Source organism: Glycine soja, chromosome 19, assembly GCF_004193775.1.
Source record: "Glycine soja cultivar W05 chromosome 19, ASM419377v2, whole genome shotgun sequence".
Taxonomy (NCBI): Eukaryota; Viridiplantae; Streptophyta; class Magnoliopsida; order Fabales; family Fabaceae; genus Glycine; species Glycine soja.
The window spans coordinates 44,439,084-44,458,954 of NC_041020.1; the positions used below are offsets into that span (position 1 = coordinate 44,439,084).

The 19,871-nt window shown below is 35.4% G+C and overlaps 1 protein-coding gene across 4 annotated transcripts in view; it reads left to right on the plus strand.

The window, feature by feature from the left end:
- LOC114400624 (protein SHOOT GRAVITROPISM 6) overlaps positions 1-19,871 on the plus strand; it is a 36,191-nt gene that overhangs the window by 7,679 nt on the left and 8,641 nt on the right. For all 4 annotated transcript variants that reach the window (XR_003663980.1, XM_028363160.1, XM_028363161.1 and 1 more), the window contains 30 exons: positions 429-518; positions 1,823-1,900; positions 3,139-3,206; positions 3,284-3,383; positions 3,486-3,623; positions 4,029-4,118; positions 4,259-4,324; positions 4,518-4,613; positions 4,749-4,823; positions 6,679-6,738; positions 7,204-7,293; positions 7,694-7,815; positions 9,962-10,091; positions 10,183-10,262; positions 11,698-11,833; positions 12,823-12,904; positions 13,223-13,365; positions 13,458-13,538; positions 13,611-13,711; positions 14,387-14,625; positions 14,706-14,815; positions 15,000-15,131; positions 15,307-15,381; positions 15,463-15,596; positions 15,727-15,799; positions 16,209-16,340; positions 17,261-17,436; positions 17,516-17,638; positions 18,081-18,141; positions 18,230-18,325. Coding sequence is in view for 3 of the 4 variants with exons in the window: in XM_028363160.1 (XP_028218961.1) it covers positions 429-518; positions 1,823-1,900; positions 3,139-3,206; positions 3,284-3,383; positions 3,486-3,623; positions 4,029-4,118; positions 4,259-4,324; positions 4,518-4,613; positions 4,749-4,823; positions 6,679-6,738; positions 7,204-7,293; positions 7,694-7,815; positions 9,962-10,091; positions 10,183-10,262; positions 11,698-11,833; positions 12,823-12,904; positions 13,223-13,365; positions 13,458-13,538; positions 13,611-13,711; positions 14,387-14,625; positions 14,706-14,815; positions 15,000-15,131; positions 15,307-15,381; positions 15,463-15,596; positions 15,727-15,799; positions 16,209-16,340; positions 17,261-17,436; positions 17,516-17,638; positions 18,081-18,141; positions 18,230-18,325 (3,177 nt within the window). In the remaining variant the exon portion in view is untranslated. The remainder of the gene's footprint in view (positions 1-428; positions 519-1,822; positions 1,901-3,138; positions 3,207-3,283; positions 3,384-3,485; positions 3,624-4,028; positions 4,119-4,258; positions 4,325-4,517; positions 4,614-4,748; positions 4,824-6,678; positions 6,739-7,203; positions 7,294-7,693; positions 7,816-9,961; positions 10,092-10,182; positions 10,263-11,697; positions 11,834-12,822; positions 12,905-13,222; positions 13,366-13,457; positions 13,539-13,610; positions 13,712-14,386; positions 14,626-14,705; positions 14,816-14,999; positions 15,132-15,306; positions 15,382-15,462; positions 15,597-15,726; positions 15,800-16,208; positions 16,341-17,260; positions 17,437-17,515; positions 17,639-18,080; positions 18,142-18,229; positions 18,326-19,871) is intronic.

Below are 19,871 nucleotides of genomic sequence, written 5' to 3' on the forward strand. Positions count from 1 at the left end.
ACTGATTATTAGGTAATTACATATCAATCAGAATCATAAGTTTCTATGTAATAATAATACAAGATAATCTAAAGATAAATGTAACACACACACACACACACACACATATATACAACCAGATAGCTTGTGCTGTAATCATAAAAAAAGAGGTTTGTGTTGCAAGCTTAACAGTTAAGATCTAACTGACTTATAACAGACTCCAGCTGTCCTAACAGAATGACAACTGGCTAACTAAGTCTGACAAGGTTCTGACTCAGCAACCGAGTCAGCTCAACAGACAATCTAACACAGCAACTCTTATACACATATGTAAAGATAATAGCCCATCACCAAGTACACTATCAGCCCCTTTGTATAAGCATTTGGTTTATCTGTATCTTGCTGGAATTTTATCACTTGAGAAATTTAAATAAAATAATTGGTTGCAGGATTTGACTCTTGTTCTATCAACACTTCTACCTGTGGTTTCTTTCAATAATGACAGCAAAGACCAGTCAGATTTCCCTGTGGGACTGAAGGTAATACTATCGATTTCATTTGTTGGAAACTTGGAACTATTTGAGTATGATTACTTCTGTAGCACCTGTTGCTGCAAATTCCAGCTTCATTCCTTTTTTACCAACTCTATTTTTTTAATTCTTTGAATTTAATGGTGCATGTCTTTTTAGTGTCTATTTGTTATTTTTGTTTCTTGGAGTTCAGTTCCAATAAGAGGCATAATGATTGGTGCAATTTTTCTTTTTTTTGGTGCCTTTTGCAATGAATGTGAAGGCTGATTGTGGCTGGGTAGTTCAAGTGAAATTTGTCATTATCATTTTGTGGAGATGTTCTTTGTCTGTGGGGTTGGTATATTTTTCTAGAATTTAATGTTAGCATTTATAGCCTGCATAACTTGTCTCTGATTTTAAGACAGAGTTGTCTTCTTTGACTTCCTGATGGGTTAGAAGGAAAAACTCCTGTAAGGAAGGAATGGTGTATCCACCCTTAAAATTTTAGTGGATTAAGAGCACAATGTGTTTTATATTAAAATCAAGGGTGGGTGGATACACCCGTACTTGCTCACTTTAGAGGATACTTATCAGGATTAGATGTTGTGGTTTCTCCATGGATTTGCTTTTTGACACTTGCAAAGAGGGTTTGGACTCTAGAGAGTCTTTTGAGATGATAATTGTTCCTTTTGTTCATGTTTTTTGCGGATGTCATTGGAGGTTTTTCTTTGGCTTTGTGCTAGTAGTTTCTATTCCTTTGATTTTCTTTTGGATAAGGATCTTCTAATGTGAGGTTATCTCTAAAGTGAATAAGGGTGTCTTAGAATGTGGGTTAGAATCTAACTCAACCCTAAAAAACTGGCTTGTAAGGGGTGGGTTGCCCCTGCTTATACACTTTACTTGGCACTATCTATAGCTAATATATGACTTGCATTTTTCCCAATGCACCCCCTCATGCTCAACACTTTTGGGTTTGGTGCATGGATAATATGGTAGGTAGCCCGTTAATGGATCTAGAATTGACTTTGATATCATCCTAGAATGTGGATTTGAACCTAACTCAACCGTACATAATTTGGTTTGTAAGTTGAGGGCTGACTCCCACTTATATACTTTATCTTGACACTAGTTGTAGCCAATGTGAGATTTAGGTTTTTTCCAATAGGGTGTATGTACCTATAATTTAATGTGTATCAGAATCTTAAACTACTAAGATTTAAGGGTTGATGCTCCTTTATTTGCTCACTTTGAGACTATCAATTTAGAAGAGCTTTTTCCTTTTCCATTATCCAGAGTAAAAAGTTACATTTAATTTGTTCAATTATGTATGACAGATGTATAATGAGGTTCAGCATTGCTTTCTGACAGTTGGCTTGGTGTATCCAGATGATTTGTTTTTGTTCCTTGTAAATGTAAGTACTTGCACATTTGATAGTATGTTGGTAATTCTGTATGGTCGCAATTCTTGACAGTAACTTTTCTTCCTTCCCTCTTGTTGATGAAAAAAGAAATTTTACTAAGATTAAAGGAGGATTAATATAATAGCAGAGGATAGATGAAGTCAACAAATAAAACATCAGGTAAAATTAATTAAATTACTGGAAGAAGCTTGAATAAAAATTTCAAATTGGATGAAGGCATAAAATAATCAATCAAATCAGGGCATGCTGTTTTTGTTTTCTTTGTTGCTTTCTTTCTAATTTCATTTTTGGTTGGTATATTTTTGTTAATAATTACAAAAAACCTATTTTGTTTTCAAAATTTATTGAAGAAATATTTGAAACCAGGAATCAGGATTAAAACAATGTGTGGGGTTTTTATAATTATTAAAACTTGTCAACTAAAATGAAGACTGAAAGCAAACCAAACATCAGTTAGGGTGTATTTAGTTTGTTTTTATTTTCAATTGATATGTTTTTGCTAATGATTACACAAATGATGCATTATTTTCTAAATTCTTCAATACAGGAAATGAAGTGAAAAAGTGTGTTTTTTTTTTTGTGATTACTAATGAAAGCATGTAAACTGAAAATGAAAACAGAACATAAATCAAACACACCCTTAGTTTTTGTAATATCTTGTTTCTTCAATTTAAAATTGGGTAAAATATATTTTTGGTCCCTCAAAATATTTCAAAATGTTGGTTTTAGTCCCCAAATTTTAGTAGAAACACGTGTTTTTACTCCCTAAACAAGGGACTAAAATCACATCACTTTTGGTAAAACATTTTAGTCCATACATTTAACAAAAGCAATGTGGTTTTAGTTCCTCAGTAGGGATTAAAATTGTGTTTCTAACTTTCTATTATTCCTCATTAGGGATTAAAAATGTGTTTCTATTAAAATGTAGAGACTAAAACTGTGTACAATTTTTATAGGGACTTAAACCAACATTTTGAAATATTGAGGGACCAAAAAATATTTTGCCCTTTAAAATTTAATTGTTGTTAGTATGTTCAGTTGAAGAGGGCATTTCATTGTTAGTATTTTGATTCCTTGGTTCTCTCTTTCTATTAAAGTCTATTCTTTTTCCAAGGAGAACAATATTATTAGAGAATGTAGACTAGAGTATACATTACTCTAATAAATATTCTTTTCTGTTTGTTGTACTATATAAAAGTTATGCTTCTGACTATAGTTCCTGCTTTCAGAAATGCAGGTTGAGGGAAGAACCATTGACTTTTGGTTCACTTTGCATTTTGAAGCATCTCTTGCCAAGGTTTCTGCCATTTCTAATCCTGATGAAAATTATTCGTAATTATCTAGCATAAGTTAACCTACAATTCTTATTTGAAGGCTGTCTGAAGCTTGGCATAGTAAAATACCTCTACTAGTCGAAGCTGTAAAGTCCTTGCTTGAGGAGCAGAATTTAGGTGTTCGAAAGGCACTTTCTGAGGTAAGTCTTTGTTGTTTTTTAAATATTAAATAAGAGAATTTGTTATTTTCACTAATAGGTCTATATATTTTGGCTTCTCATTCTTTCCTTATTTATTTATAGTTAATCGTGGTTATGGCTTCTCACTGTTATTTGGTTGGTTCGTCTGGAGAGTTGTTCATTGAATATCTTGTACGCCATTGCGCTATAACAGATCAAAATCGGAGTGATCTTGAGAGCACACCAAATAAGAGAATAGAGGTACCCCCTCTTTCACCTGCCTCAAAGCAAAAAATTGCAAGTACATATCTTTGAATTACCATGAGTTCTCATGAATTTTTAGTAAAATACGGTGTTACCTAGGAGCTTAATATGTGTATATTTGTTATTTTCTTGGATATAGCAGTTCTCTTTGCTCCTTTTCAGTGTTTTAGGGAGAGTTTCCTATGTTGATATGATTGGGAGGCTCTGTTGTTTTGAGTCTTCTAGTCTCTTTCCCCCCTTTCAATTCAATGTTCATTTTTGTTGTTATTTCTCTCCTCTCATCTATCATAAAATTTCTTCTTTTACTTTAAAACTAGAATAATGACAGGAATATTTCTTGTACCGTTTTGTAGTGCTTTTATTTTATAAATTATGGATCCCCTAACTCTTGGTTATTCTTAGATGAAAATTGGTGCAGTTACTCCTGGTGAGTTAAGAGCAGTTTGTGAGAAAGGTCTCCTTTTGGTAACTATTACGATTCCTGAAATGGAGGTAAATTTTATTTTTTTCCTTTTGATAATTTTTGTAGTGATTTCACTTGTTTTGTGGGACCTATTATTTCTTTTATTATCTATTTGCTAATTTTACCGGAAAACTTGTTTTGAAATTTGAATTGATATTGCATTTTACAGCATATTCTTTGGCCTTTTCTGTTGAGGATGATTATTCCATTGACCTACACTGGTGCTGTGGCCACGGTAAAAGTTCTATACTAGTAAAACTTCTGTAGGGAATTTCAACTCGATTTTCAGATGCTTGGCTAATTTTATACATCCATGTTGTAAGATTTGCAAATTGTAAGGATATATATGCATGCACTGTGAAATTAAGTTTTATTGTTGCAGTAAGTTTTCATTGACAAATTAGAAGACTTCATTACTACTTTTACAGGTGTGCAGGTGTATCTCAGAATTGTGGCGGCATAGGTCATATAGCAATGATATGTTGAGTGAGTGTAAAACCCGTCCTGATATACCATCTGCTGAGGTAGGATATCTTTAATGGTTTTTTTTTTTTTTTTTTTAAATTTTATAATTACCTGTACTGTCAATTGTTAAAAAAAGGCACCGTTTGCCATATTCAGCACATATCACCTGGTTGAATAATTTATGCTTGATATAGGAACTTCTTGCCCGATTGTTGGTGCTTTTGCACAATCCTCTAGCAAGGGAGCAATTGGCCACCCAAATTTTGACAGTGAGCACATTACATTTTTTAATATTGCACATTGTTCCTTTTGAGTTATTCATGGTATTTTCACATCTAGAGTCCTTCAGCATAATTGTTTTGTAATGTTGCGATGCTGTATATACTAAGATTTACTAATCTATTATTAGCTTTCATCTAAAACTTAAAGATGTTTACAAGTTTGTTGCATAGTTTCCTTACTGGTATCAGGAACTACATTTTTTCTCTCTTCTCTGTTTAATCAAGATTTGTAAGAGAGAGAATTCTGATTAAATTTTTTATTTATATGATCTGAAAAGTACTGAAAAAAAATGATCTGAAAAGTACAAAAAGTGATGAGCCTCTGTTATAAGTATATATAGACCAGAGGATCATCATGAGACAGGTGCCGATTATAACTGTCTGACAGTGACTATATAACTGACTAGTGACTAGCAGGAGCAGACTAACAAACCCCCTCGCAAGCTCAAGGTGGGTGAGAGACTAGAGGTAACTTAACCACCTTAAGCTTGTTTCTGAGAAATGAAAATCTAGTAGGAAACAGGGTTTGGTTAAGAGATCAGCCCACTGATTCAAGCCAGGGATGTGCTGCACAGAGTTGCTTAGCTAGAACCTTTTCTCTGACAAAATAGGATTGTGGGAGAGATTCACTGCAGTCTGCTCTGAGGTTATCACAGTAGACCACGGGAGTGTGATGGGGAACAACTAGCTCAGTAAGTAATGTCTGAATCCACAGAAGGGCCAGCAGTAGCAGATCCAAGGCTGCAATTTTCAGTTTCTATGCTTGATCTGGCTACCACAGTCTGTTTTCTTGACCACCAAGAGACTAAATCCGGACCAAGGCAGATAGAAGCTTCAGAAGTGGATCTCTTGATTGGGTTCTGCTTACCAATCAGCATCACAGAAGGTTCTAATGGAAAAGGGTTGATGAGGGTCATCTGGAGCATGCTGCAGGCCACATTGTAGAGTACTCTTGAGATGTCTAAGGATTCTTTTAACAGCAACCCAATGAGATTCAAGTGGGACAGACATGAACTGACAGATTTTATTCACAGAAAAGCATATCTCTGGTCTACTGATGGTGACACACTTAAGAGCACCAACAACTAACATGTAAAAAGAAGGACCAGACAGTAAATTCCACCCTGTTTCAAGAGTTTACAGCGAGAAAGCATAGGAGAGGAGATAGCTTCTGCTTCAAGCATTTAGTTTTGGCAAGGAGGTCCCTGTATTGTGTTTGAGCCATGAGAAGAATGCCATTGGATTGGGCCACTGGGGTCAAGCCTCAATCCTAGGAAATAATCAAGAGTGCCCGTTTGCTTGAGAGATCACAAAGTCCAGCTTGTGAATGAGGTGCTGAACGAGCGGAGGAGTTGCCTGTGATTATTATATCATCCGTAAATAAACAATGCAGAAGTTGTGGTAGTAAATGAACAGAGAAGGGGCATATTTCCTGTCTTTAAAGCCAAATTGTAGTAAAGCGGTCTTGAGTCTCTCAAACCAAGCCCTTGGAGCTTGTTTGAGACCATAGATGACTTTATGAGGCATGCACACTAGAGAAGTATCAGTGGCTTCAACGCCCAAAAGGTTGGGCCATGTAAACTTCTTCAAGGAAGCCATTGAGCAAAAACCTTGTTAACATCCAACTAAAAAATAGACCATTAGTGAGTGAGAGCTAGAATCAAAATAATCCTGATGGAGGCATGTTTGATGATAGGGGAAAATGTCTCATTAAAGTTTACTTAATATGTATGATGATTTTTTTTTTGTTGGTCTGATGGTGTCAATCACTAGGCTCTTTTTATTTATTTATAAGATGCACATATTTCCTTGGATGACATGTAAGTTTACATTTTTTTTGTAGGTCCTATGTCTTTTGGCACCTCTATTTCCAAAAAATATCAATTTGTTTTGGCAAGATGAGGTAATATTTTTCTGCTAAAAAAATGTTATCTGATTGAAATCTTAGTTCTTTGCTAATTTCTTTACCTTTTGTTAGAGGTTGACCCAAGTTTTCGGTTATACATTACTATTGAAACTTGTCATACTCATGCAAATAATTATTGAAGGTTTAGCATTTTCGTCTCTTGATTGTGCATCTATTGATACAAATACTGAGATCATAAAAGTTGGAGTTTTGTTAGGCTTTCTGATCCTTAAAAATATTTAGATGAAGCAAACAGTCTACAGCAGTTTTGTAATTTTGTATCAAATGTGCCTGTAGAATTCTGTATGTATTATTGATAAATCAATAAATGCTTCACATACTTATTTCATTTTATAATATAGTGTATCATAAAATGTGATTTTGAATTAGTTACAACTTAGAATTTCAAGATGGTTATTATAGATCAAAATGTAATTAATGTGTGTATTTGGTAAGCTCTAGATTCCAAAGATGAAGGCATATGTTAGTGATACAGAAGACTTGAAACAGGATCCATCATATCAAGACACTTGGGACGACATGATAATCAATGTGAGTGTGATTGACTTGTTTAACATCCTATCCTCCCCTTGTTCTACTGTATAATGTGTTGTAATTAGTAAGAAGTATTTGTCTTGGAGTCAAACTTTCTGATGAACGCATTAGCTGTTTTTATTCAAGTAGGTCGGGTCATTTAATTTGTTTGCTGCTGGAATATTTCTTGAATTAGGTAATTGTGAGCTACAAAATAATAGTGCTACTGAAGCGATCAAACATGTTTCTGAAATTGGTTTTGTTGCTAAGCAAAAGCACAATGGTTGATCAGTATATCAATTCTGGTTATGTGAAGCTAATTTAACTCACTTTGATGTCCTAGACATTGTGCTAAATGTGAAATCCAAACATCCTCCAGCAAGAAATTTTGATATCATCTCTTTATCTTGGGTTGCAGTTTCTTGCAGAATCATTGGATGTGATCCAAGATGCAGATTGGGTTATGTCTCTTGGAAATGTTTTTGCCAAACATTATGAACTTTATGCATCTGATGATCAACACACTGCACTTCTTCACCGGTATGAATGCTCTAACCTAAAGTGTTCTTTTGTAGATGCAATAGAAACATAATGTGTTAAATATTGCTTTCTGTTGCTTGAGAAGTTGTTTTATTCACAGTTCATGTTTATATGTTATCGATACAAAATAAGGAAAATGAAATTGTATTTGTACTGGTAAGATTCAGGTTGGCTACGGAATTTGAAATTGATAGCTAATGATTCATCCTTTGTCTGATGAAAAACAATGCCAGAATCAATGTTGAACTGCTTGTGCACTTTTGGTGTTATCCATATTGATATGGGGTTTGGTTGTTGGTTCAGTCTATTCATTGTTCCTGTGGATCTATGTTCTTATACAGTGATTAAATTGGTTGATTATGATATATCTACCCTTGTGTAGCTTAACCCTCCCCCATACCTTCGCTTAGGAGCCTTGTGGCACTGGGTTATGCTGGTTTTTATTCCTCACTGTTCTGTCTTTTCCCCCCTTCTTATGTTTAGGGGCCTTTGCTGTGCTCTTGTAAGGCTGTACGCACTTGAAAAGGTTTAGGTTTATGTTCAAGGGAACTAATGTTGCATTGGAAATGGTTCTTTTTATCCTCTCCTATCTCATGCCATGATTTTGATGGTATGAACCATTCAGCTAGGGTTATTGTAAGATATACCTCCTCACATATTTATCTTGAAGTTCTTTACACTCGTGCAAAATTGTGCTTTTGAAAGTTGCTATTACCTCCTATACAATGACAAAGGATGATGCTAATTTTCTATTAGATGAAATTCCATTGTCAAAATTTCCTTCATATTTTCTAGTTTCTACTGGACACTGTAGCTTGCATGAAATTTTAGTTCATGAAGTTTGTTTTCCCCTTTCAGTACATTTAATTAACTATATTATATTAATATATGGAAAAATAAGGTAGAAACAAAGCGTGTTGGAGATGCCATATCAACTAGAGATATGACTAAAATAGAGTATACAAGTGGGAGCAATCCTCACTTTATATGTCAGTTTTGTAGGATTGAGTTGTGCTCAAACCCAAATTCTAAGATGACATCAAAGTCTATCCTAGCAATTGTTGTTGACCCTATCAGGCCACCCCACTTGCAGATGTCCAATCTTGCAAACTTCACGCTTGAAATCAGGGATGGATCCAAAATTGTATCAAGGGGAATTTTTTTTTACACAATTATTTAAATATCTAACTTCTAATAAATAATTATTTAATAAATAATTAGTTTCAAAAAATATTTATTAATAATTTTTTGTGTAAACCTAAAGATAAGATCCACTTCTAAAAGAAAATTAAGCAAACGTCAACTCAACACCTTATTTTTTTTTATTCATTTTCCTCTATTAATATATTTTAAAATTTTTTTTCCTCATATATATAAGGGTGTTGAGGGAGGGGTGATCAAGGCCCTTGCTTGCCCCCTTGGTCCGTCCCTGCTTGAAATGGTCAATCCTTTGCGCGAAGAGATTGTGTTGGAGATCCCATATTGACTATTGATATGACTAAAATAGAGTATATAAGTGGGGGATAATTCTCGTCTTACAAGTTGGTTTTGTAGGGTTGAGTTAGGCCTAAACCCAAATTCTAAGAATATCTACCACTATAAGTTATACCAACTATTACACTATCTTTATGGGATGATTTAATTTAAAGTTGTATTGAAAGTTCTTATCATATAGGTCATATCTACGAAATGTTATGTTTATTAAAACGGTTTAAATCTCATTGATGTACATCAAAATTGATATAATATAGGGGTGTAATTTGATCCCTTTTCTCTCTCTGTGTATATATGAGAAAGAATCACTTAACAGTAAGTATCAAATTTTTGCACTTACACCACTTAATAATTTTATTTAGAACATGAAATTAACTAATCCAGTAGTTAAATTCTTTGATATTTTCTTATTGACCATGTATATCAAATTTCAAATAACTTTAAACATTCATTTGTATGTTATCCAACAATGAACATTTATTCATATTGTAAATGGCATATTATCTGTTAAAATAAAGTTGTACGATATGAATATTTTGGTTTTGTCTATACATGTCTCTCTATGCCTGCTTTCTGAAAATTGAACATAATTTATGGACATATTGAACTTAAGACTTGAAAGGGTGTGAAAAGCAATATTGAACTTGAACAGGTGCTTGGGAATTCTGCTTCAAAAGGTTAACGACAGAGCTTATGTCTGTGATAAAATAGATTGGATGTACAAGCAAGCAAACATTGCAAATCCAACAAATAGACTTGGGTTGGCAAAAGCAATGGGATTGGTAATTTAGCCTCTTCTTTTATTTATTTATTTAAATCTTGTTGGATTCATTTTCCTTTTCCTATTGCTTAACTTTTTTTCTATTTAAAAAGGTTGCTGCATCACACTTGGATACAGTGTTAGAGAAGCTGAAGGATATTTTAGACAATGTTGGACAAAGCATATTTCAGAGGTTTATGCCAGACTTATAGGATTGAGTGCATACATTTTTCTTTCTGAATTGGTTTATCAGCTGATATCATAAGCCCCTGCTGATGCATATGAATATTGAACATAATTTATGGACATATTATGTTGCCTCTTTTTCTAAATCTGCTCCCTCTTTTCTTTATGGTTCGAATGTTCATAAATAAACTTTACAAGCTATGTTGTATCATGCTGTTGTGTTTTTTGAAATGTTCTTTGATGAAGTTTTAATGTTGTTCTGATCTTATTGTCACACTCATGATTTATTTTCATCATCCATTGTCTCCTTTTATGTTTTTTTTTTTTATTTTCACGTTTTCGATGTTTGCAGTTCAATATCACATTGAAGGTCAAAACCCTAAGTATGTTTTTGATTTATAACTGACGAAATTGTGGCTCCTTGTGTAATATGTTAACAAACTGATAACTAAGCTTGTATATCTCCGTAGTATTACTGGAACTTTCTCTGTCACTGAAATTAATTTAAATGGACTCCAGAAACAGAGGATATCAATTTGCATTGATCCTCTTTAGCCGAAAAAGGAAAATACAGAATGCTAAGAGGATAAAAATCTTTACTTGATGCACATCACCCAATACCCAATCTGTTTCCTTCTCTTTATGCATTTCTCCCATATGTTTTTCCCTTGCTTTCATATACTGCCAAATCCCCATTCTGTCCCTTATTGCCTTGAGTCTCTTACCTATCCTTCCTTCAGGTGTTCTTAAAATGTTTCTTTTCTTTTCCTTTCTGAGATGCAATTAGATTCAGAATTTGTCTTATTTGTTTGTTCATATATATTTCCTTTGGTTGAACAATAGGTTTGCATCAGAACATGTCATCAGTTTAAAGAGAGATCTTTATTTCCTTTCATTGAACATTAACTTAGTTTGCATTAGAACATTGCAACATATTGGGAAAAACCCAAGTCCCATATTGGCTAGAGATAAGACAAAGATAGAATATATAAGTGGGGCGCAATCCTCACCCGAGCTAGGTTTTGGGGTTGAGTTATAGGGTGAGGGTTGCGCCTCACTTATATACTCTTTCTTGGCCTTATCTTTAGCCAATGTGGGACTTGGATTTTTCCTAATACATCCCCTCACGCCTAGCACTTTTGGGCTTGGTGCGTAGATAATATGGTGGGTGGCCCGTTAATGGATTTAGGATAGGTTCTGACACCATCTTAGAATGTGGGTTTGAGCTTAACTCAACCCCAAAAGCTAGCTCATAGGGTGAGGGTTGTCCCTCACTTATATACTTTTTCTTGGTCTTATCTCTAGCCAATGAGGGACTTGGATTTTTCTCTGTACAACAGTTCCTTAACTTACCCTTTGGATGCTTTTTTTCCTTTTCCTTTTCTAAGATTTAATTAGATTCAGACTTTGTGTGATCTGTTTGTAGCTTTCATTTGTTGCAGGATACTGTCATTGTTCTCTGATAGTTTCAGAACAGAAGAGTCTGATGACATACATGCTGCTTTGGCACTAATGTATGGATATGCTGCAAAGTATGCCCCATCAACAGTTATTGAAGCCAGAATAAATGCCCTTGTTGTAGGTCATCTTTTTTCTCTGCTTTTGACTCGGTAGTTATACAACAATCTTTACTTTGTTGTGTTGCTTTATTTCTTACCAGATACCAAGGGAATAAAAATTGCTGTGTTTGGAGTTTTCTGTTTAAATGCAGCCTTAATTTATCAAATACAGAAAGAGCTTTTATGAACAATAAAAGAAAAAAAATTGTTTTGAGGTATTTTTTTAAACATCAGCTTTCAAAAAGAGGCTAATAACAGTTTATATATTATTACAGTTTTTCCATTGATGAAAACAGGTTTATTAATAATGAGTAGTTTCTTACGAAGTCAGTTTGTATATTGTTGGGTTATTGCACACCGAGTAGGTGTATATATATACAAGGGTTTGCTAAGGTACACACTTGTTTTTTAGTATGAGTACGTTAGCAAGTTATAGTTAGATATTGTCTTAAAATACACCAATGGTGTAGCTTGCTAACACTCTCATACTAAAAATAGGTATGTGTACGTTAGCAAATGCTTGTAGGATTTGCTAACGTTACACACTTGTTTTTTAATATGAGTGCGTTAGTAAGCTATAACTAGAGATTCTCTTTAAGTACTCCAATGGTGTAGCTTGCTAACACACTCATACTAAAAAGCAAGTGTGTACATTAGCAAATCCCATATATATGATTTTGCCCTTAGTTGACAATAGATTGAACACAAGTAATAGAAAGACTAATGCTTGTAGAATAATGATTCTCATTACAAAAAAGAAAAAAGATGAATTACAGACTTATTTAAACTGAATATAGCTGGATTTCCAGCACAAAATCAGGAAATCTGATCCTATTTACTAGAAAATAATCTGAATACAGAAAAGAAATATCCTTATATGCATGAAAGCTACAAAATAGTAAAACAAGTGTAGGTTGGGTATCTCCTTTCCTGTAAATGTGTTATTTTGGTTATTTGCTTATGTTTGTAGTTAGGCAAAGTTGATTTGATGGTGTCATTAATGGGCAGGGCACCAACATGCTCTCTCGGCTTCTTCATGTGCGTCTCCCCAAAGCAAAGCAAGCTGTCATCACCGCAATTGATTTACTAGGTTTATAATTATCTTTTCCGAATTTAACTATCATTGATTTTCATGTTATTCCTTTCATTTTGTTACTTCTGCCCAATAATGTTGTCATCAGCACTTATGTGTTTTTCTTGTCACTTCTTTGAAAATTTTATGCTAAAAATGGATTGCTATGAAACCAACTTTAGAGAATGAACATTTTGTGAAAGTTGTGTTTATTTTTCCCCACATACTATAGTTTAAGAAATCATGCAATTCATGCTTTGTTTGTTTAAGGAATATATATGATGGCTGATTTTGTTCCATTAATTTTGTGAGCATGATGTAATTCTGATATTGCAGGTAATGCTGTCATTAATGCTGCTGAAAGTGGCTCGCCATTTCCATTGAAAAGAAGGGACCAACTGCTTGATTATATTTTAACTTTGATGGGCCGGGATGATGAAGATGGTTTTGCTGATTACAATGATCTTTTGCGTACTCAGGTATATAAAACTGTGCTAGGCCCAAGGTGAAGTCACTTGTTAATTTATGCTTGAGAGTATTTGAGTTTTCTAATGTGCTTCATTTTAATTAGGCCCTTGCTATAAGTGCCTGCACTACTTTGGTCTCTGTGGAACCAAAGCTAACAGTTGAAACTAGAAGCCATGTAATGAAGGTATGGGCATTTCATTTGATTTATATATAATTCAACCTTTTAGCCATCTGAGTTTCCTGATGAATTTGACAGGCTACGTTGGGGTTCTTTGCTATACCAAATGATCCTGTTGATGTTGTCAATCCCCTTATAGACAACTTGATTACTCTTTTATGTGCAATTCTTCTCACTGGGTAATTTAAGTAAAAGACTTCATGTTATTTATTCTGCTTAAGTTTCTGGTTTGTTTAAGTTACCTGTCCTTTTGAAGATTGTTTAACTTTATTGTTTTCTTGTACTCTGCATCATTGTGCCTCCCAAATGATTATTTTTGATATAGAAAAAAATGTTGCTCTTTTGTTAGATCTGTTTTAATTGCATCCTGGCTATCACTTGTAATTTGTTGTTGGCTAAAAGGATTGAGAGAATTTGCAAGAGAAAAAGAGAAAGAGAGAGAGAAGATTGAGATTGAGAAACTGATATTATTCAACCCAACCATAAACTGATTACAAGGATGAATATATAGTTGGATAACTACCAACTAACCTAACTGTCAACTAACCCAGCTGTTACAAAGCTGATAGACACTAACTAACTAGACTCTCAACTGATAACAGTCTAACTACTAACTGCAGTGGTTAGAATATCAGTTAACGAATAGAAAACAAAAAAAGAAAGCACTGCGAGTAATGAATATTCCCTTATATCGGCACTGCATTTTACGCATTATAAACATGATATCTTCGTCTTTCATCTCTCTTTTTTTAACTGCACCTGTCACTCAATATATCCCATTAAAAAGTTTGTTTCACACATATTAGATTGTCCTGTGTATTTAGAGTTACTTTTTTATTTTTAATAATATTTAGTGGAGAAGATGGAAGAAGTCGAGCAGAGCTGCTAATGCTTATCTTGAGGCAAATTGATCAATTTGTCTGTTCTCCTGTTGAGTATCAGAGGAAAAGAGGCTGTCTTGCTGTCCATGAGATGCTTCTAAAGTTTCGGATGATTTGTGTCAGTGGGTATTGTGCACTGGGCTGTCGTGGGAGTTGTGCACATAACAAGCAAATGGACCGAACTCTATATGGGAATTTTTCAAAGCTGCCATGTAAATATGTTCCATTAGACAGCTCTGAATTGCTTGTCTTTCATGTATTCTAAAGTATATTTTTTCTTTTCTACGGCCAGCTGCATTTGTATTACCAAGTCGAGAAGCTTTGTGCTTGGGTGATAGGGTAATAATGTATCTTCCACGTTGTGCAGACACAAATTCTGAAGTCAGAAAAATATCAGCACAAGTAAGTAGTATCTGAGAAGTCTTGTTCCTGTTATAAGGCACAACCTCTCCTTAAGTCCTTGTATAGCTTCTGGAATATAATATGGTCTATATTTTATAAAGTGCATGTTCTCTAGTATTCAATTCTATAGAGAGGACATGGCTGACTTGTTCTTAAATAGTCCAATTAATTGTTTTTTGTGCAGATTCTTGATCTACTCTTCAGCATCTCTCTTTCACTTCCAAGACCTGCTGGTTCATCTATATCTGCTGAAGATATAGAATTGTCATACAGCGCATTATCTTCTCTTGAGGATGTTATAGCCATATTGAGGAATGTAAGTTCACTGATCACCTTGTTTCACTACCTTGCTTGTTGTTCTTCTTTTTCCAACTTTATTGTATTTTATAGTTGCAAAGGAAAAAAAAATGAGACTGAAGATCTTGGTTTTCATGTGTATATATATATATATATATATATATATATATATATATATATATATATATATCCAGGATACTTCAATTGATCCATCAGAAGTTTTCAACAGGATTGTTTCCTCTCTCTGCATTCTGTTGACAAAGGAGGAGGCAAGTGTCTTTGATTCTGTGTGTGTGTGTGTGTATCGTATCTAAGTTATAATTAATAACTGTCTTGGCAATCATGTACAGCTGGTTGCTACACTGCATGGTTGCTCAGTGGCTATATGTGATAAGATCAAGCAGTCAGCTGAAGGGGCTATTCAAGCTGTTGTTGAATTTGTTACGAAGAGAGGGAGAGAATTGACTGAGATTGATATCTCAAGGTTTAAAGCATAGTTTATATACCAATATTGTTACTTGAAAAACCAACTTTGTTGATATCATCATATATCATCTTTTGAGCCGGTAAAATTTGAGCATAAGTTATGATGGAATTACATTTTTTGCCTATAGGACAACCCAATCATTGATTTCTGCCACTGTGCATGCAACTGACAAACATTTGCGTGTGGAAACTCTTGGAGCTGTATCCTTTTAATATTCTAATGTTTAAAGTTGATATATGTCATTGACCGTCTTTTGTCATAATTTTAACTTGTTGGAATCAACACAATTGTTTATAATATTGCAGAAATATTGTTTTTCCCTCTCTCTCGTGTGTGTTGTGTGTGTGTGTGTGTGTGTGTTCAGTACATGTTGTTATCTTATTAGAGGGCGAGCCCTGATGGTAAAGTTATGCCTTGGCGACCGGTTGGTCATGGGTTTGAATCTAGAAACAGCCTCTTTGCATATGCAAGGGTAAAGCTGCATACAGTGTCCCCTCCATACATTCACTTAGCGAGGAGCCTCTGGGTACTGGGATGCATCAGCTTTTTTTTATATGCTGTTATCAACCTGTTTACCTCAGGCAAATTCATCCTTTACTTGTGAAAAAGATTTCTTCTTTGGCTGAAAACACTAGCCCAAGAACTGTTTTTGATGAAGTCCTGGCTGCTGCTGGAAGGGATACAATCACAAAGGATATATCTAGGTTACGTGGGGGATGGCCAATGCAGGATGCATTCTATGTAAGTTTGTCATTGTTTTCAGTAAGAACTTCTTTACCTCACCATTGTACGGATTGTTCCCTGTTCAGTTTTGATCTTCAATTTATTTGCCTATAGAAATGATTAGAATGGTAGAAAAATAGTAATTGCAACTTGTAAGTAACTGTACTTCCTTGGTTGCAACTTGCAGTAAGTGTAAGCGTGCAATTTTGAGAACATGTATAAATGCTATTAAACATTGAGTTTGATGGTGGTGTTTCATAATCCAGTTTGTAATAATCTATACCTAAGAAAACAATAGAAGAATCCATTGAAAAATACCCTTTTGTAATTGGTTTTATTGAAAACGTTTAATTTTTTTATAAAACCTAGAGCACTGACTGATCAATGTAGACAAACCAACTTGGTGGGATAGGTTGATTGTACAAAAGAGTATCTTTGTTATGAGTTTCCAGTTCAATCTCTTCCTACTTACCATTCTTTTGTTCTTTGTTAATTCTTATCAACAACCAATTATCTCGTAAGTTTAAGCTGTGAAGGAACATGAATGATTTTATATTACATCTCTAGCATGCCCCACTAATGGAAGAGTCCTTTGGGCTTGAAACATGGGCAAGGCATAGGCTCACCTACATAATGTTTAAATTCAACCTTCTATTGAAAAAATGGGTGAAAGATGAATTGAACTCTAGACCACTTGGTCATAGAGGCTTTAATTTATATTACGTTATGAACAAACAATCCCAAAAGCTTAAGCTATTAGGTGATGACACAAATGATTTTAGTTTTTGCACTTTTATTTCTGATTAACATCCCTGTTCTTTAAATACCATTATAAAATGAGTTTCATGTTGTCATCTGTACTCCCATTTGAAGTTTTTTGTGTTTTTGTTTTGTTTTTTTTACAAATTAATTGATTTATAGAGTACAATTTTTTCCAGGCATTTTCTCAGCACATGGTACTGTCAGTTTTGTTTCTAGAACATGTGATATCTGTTCTTAGCCAGATTCCTATCCTTAAAGGTGATGTGGAGAGACTTGAGGATAGCCAGGTTGACAGTCATACAGAAGATGGCAAACTGCAAGCTGCAATTTTTGCTCTTACCGCTTTCTTCAGGTCTGTGTTATCAGTTATGCTTTTTGTATTTAAGATACATAAATCATCCAACAATTTCACAAACCATTATTTGATGCAGAGGTGGGGGAAAAGTTGGAAAAAGGGCCGTTGAACAAAACTATGCTTCTGTTCTTTCTGAGCTTACACTGCAACTTGGAAGCTGTCATGGTTTAACCTATTCTGGTCAGCATGAACCATTGAGGTGAGAGTCTAGCACTATTACTTGCATGTTGGCATCTATGTTTGTGCTGCAAGTAAGATATGTCTTTATTTTATTTTTTGTTTTATGTATAAAAAACACTGTAAAATTTAAATGTTGAAGATAATTTAAAAAATAGTATGTTTTGAAATGTACTGTTAATGTTATTTTTGGATAGTTTTCAAGGGAAATTAGGGAGATATTTAAATCTGTAAGTAAATCCCCAATGTGAGTTTTTACATTCTGACCCACCATTCTTTTTCTAGGACATGTTATTTTAGTCATATGATTTAGTTGGTGTCTTTAGGGGATGAAGATACCGAGGAAACTGAAGTCAGAGCTGTATTTATAAGTGAACATAAAAGTTGTGAACAATTACACATAAATATGTACACAACTGCACTTGTGGATTCTATGTATAATCCACTTTCATGTTCTTGTGCAGGAATCTTCTTACTGCATTTCAGGCATTCTGTGAATGCGTTGGTGACCTAGAGATGGGCAAGGTAGACAAACGTTTGAAAATTGCTCCATTTTATGGATGTAAGATATGGTCTTGTAAGCAAATTAATATAAAAATATTCCTTTATTCAGATTTTAGCTAGAGATGGAGAACTATTGGAAAATGAGAGGTGGATTAGTCTCATTGGAGACATAGCAGGCTGCATATCTATAAAGCGACCAAAAGAGGTAATATGATTTGAAATATAGTTCAACAACTAGTTAATGCATTAATTTATATATCCAGATGAGTTCATAATTTTATGACCGAAAGAAAATGCTACTAGAATATTGGAGTAGCTTTTGTTGTTGGTGTTGAAGTTGGAGATGTAAATCAAATCCATTTCTGGAAATTCTTTGACAGTTCAAAGCTATTAGTTTTAGGATGATTAAGTTATTGACATTGTATCTTAAATCATAATCTCTTTGATCAACTGATTAGGAGTTCAATCCTCACTGCCTCTATTGCATTAGGGGGTATGTTGGGTTACAAGTGTGAGGTGAAGTCCCACATCGAGTAGAAGTGGAAAGGTTGAGCACCATATAAGTGAGGAGAAGACCCATAAACCTGAGCCTTAAGGTTTTGGGTTAGAGTGTGGTGTCAGGTCTCCTTAAGTGGTGGCTCGTGGTCCACAGGTATACCCCTCGAATCTCCCCAACAATTGGTATCAGAGCCGATGGTTCAAGTTGGTGACCGACTCAGACGAGTATGCAAGTACCGCAGGTGGTCAGAATGGCTAGCGGCACAGCGTGCCCCGCAGGTGAAGCGGGGTGGCCAGAATGGCTAGTGGGCAGGGCAAGTACCGCAGGTGGCCATGGCTATACTCATGGATGATAAAGACTTCCGCTCGAGGGGGAGACTACCATGTGGAAGAGACTCACACTTGAAGGGGAGATGTGTTGGGTTACAAGTGTGAGGTGAAGTCCCACATCGGGTAGAAGTGGAAAGGTTGAGCACCATATAAGTGAGGAGAAGACCCATAAACCTGAGCCTTAAGGTTTTGGGTTAGAGTGTGGTGTCAGGTCTCCTTATGTGGTGGCTCGTGGTCCACAGGTGTACCCCTCGAATCTCCCCAACAATTGGTATCAGAGCCGATGGTTCAAGTTGGTGACCGGCTCAGACGAGTATGCAAGTACCGCAGGTAGCCAAAATGGCTAGCGGCACAGCGTGCCCCGCAGGTGAAGTGAGGTGGCCAGAATGGCTAGCGGGCAGGGCAAGTACCGCAGGTGGCCATGACTATACTCGTGGTCTCCTTAAGTGGTGGCTCGTGGTCCACAGGTATACCCCTCGAATCTCCCCAACAATTGGTATCAGAGCCGATGGTTCAAGTTGGTGACCGACTCAGACGAGTATGCAAGTACCGCAGGTGGTCAGAATGGCTAGCGGCACAGCGTGCCCCGCAGGTGAAGCGGGGTGGCCAGAATGGCTAGTGGGCAGGGCAAGTACCGCAGGTGGCCATGGCTATACTCATGGATGATAAAGACTTCCGCTCGAGGGGGAGACTACCATGTGGAAGAGACTCACACTTGAAGGGGAGATGTGTTGGGTTACAAGTGTGAGGTGAAGTCCCACATCGGGTAGAAGTGGAAAGGTTGAGCACCATATAAGTGAGGAGAAGACCCATAAACCTGAGCCTTAAGGTTTTGGGTTAGAGTGTGGTGTCAGGTCTCCTTATGTGGTGGCTCGTGGTCCACAGGTGTACCCCTCGAATCTCCCCAACAATTGGTATCAGAG